At 38.2% G+C, this 647-nt stretch overlaps 1 protein-coding gene across 1 annotated transcript in view; it reads left to right on the top strand.

The window, feature by feature from the left end:
- LOC106880844 (atrial natriuretic peptide receptor 1) overlaps positions 1-647 on the top strand; it is a 27,703-nt gene that overhangs the window by 25,841 nt on the left and 1,215 nt on the right. The window contains exon 15 of the mRNA XM_014930977.2: positions 20-212. Coding sequence (XP_014786463.2) covers positions 20-212 — 193 coding nt within the window. The remainder of the gene's footprint in view (positions 1-19; positions 213-647) is intronic.

Genomic DNA, 647 nt, shown 5'->3' with positions numbered 1-647 from the left:
TATACTCTGTGTTTTACAGGCAAGTAGCTGAGCAGTTGAAGAAAGGGCAAGTGGTCAATGCTGAATTGTTTAATGATGTGACTATCTATTTTTCCGACATCGTCGGTTTCACAGCTCTCTCAGCTCTCAGCACACCAATACAGATCGTTAACCTCCTCAATGAACTCTACACGAATTTTGATAACATCATCGCCAAACATGATGTTTATAAGGTGAGTGCGCGTCTATATGCAAGCCCGTGTATGAGTATGTGCGTCTCTGTGTGTATGTGTATGTGTGTGTAGATAAGTTTATGTGTGCATGTATCAACTGGAACACTCGTTGTCGCAACCGAGAGTCAGGCCAATACATTAAATGCGATTGGCTGCTATTTTTTTACTGTTCGTTATGCAGTTGTTACTCCCTGTAACCACTGATGTGTTTGATATGGTAGTCTTTTCTCGTTATTCTGATTATCTGACACACTCCCTGCCACTCTACTTTCACTTTCTCCTCTCTTACATATCTTGTCTTTTACTCTTATTTTTGTCCCCATCCTCTCTTTCTCACTCTCCAAAACCCTTACATTAATATATATAATCTTATATATATATATATAATCTTCTCTCACCACTAATATATATATATATATAATCTTCTCTCACCAC

This window comes from Octopus bimaculoides, chromosome 15, assembly GCF_001194135.2.
Source record: "Octopus bimaculoides isolate UCB-OBI-ISO-001 chromosome 15, ASM119413v2, whole genome shotgun sequence".
NCBI classification, from domain to species: Eukaryota; Metazoa; Mollusca; class Cephalopoda; order Octopoda; family Octopodidae; genus Octopus; species Octopus bimaculoides.
Note: the sequence above shows the minus strand (reverse complement) of the source record. Positions and strands in the feature narration are given on the sequence as shown.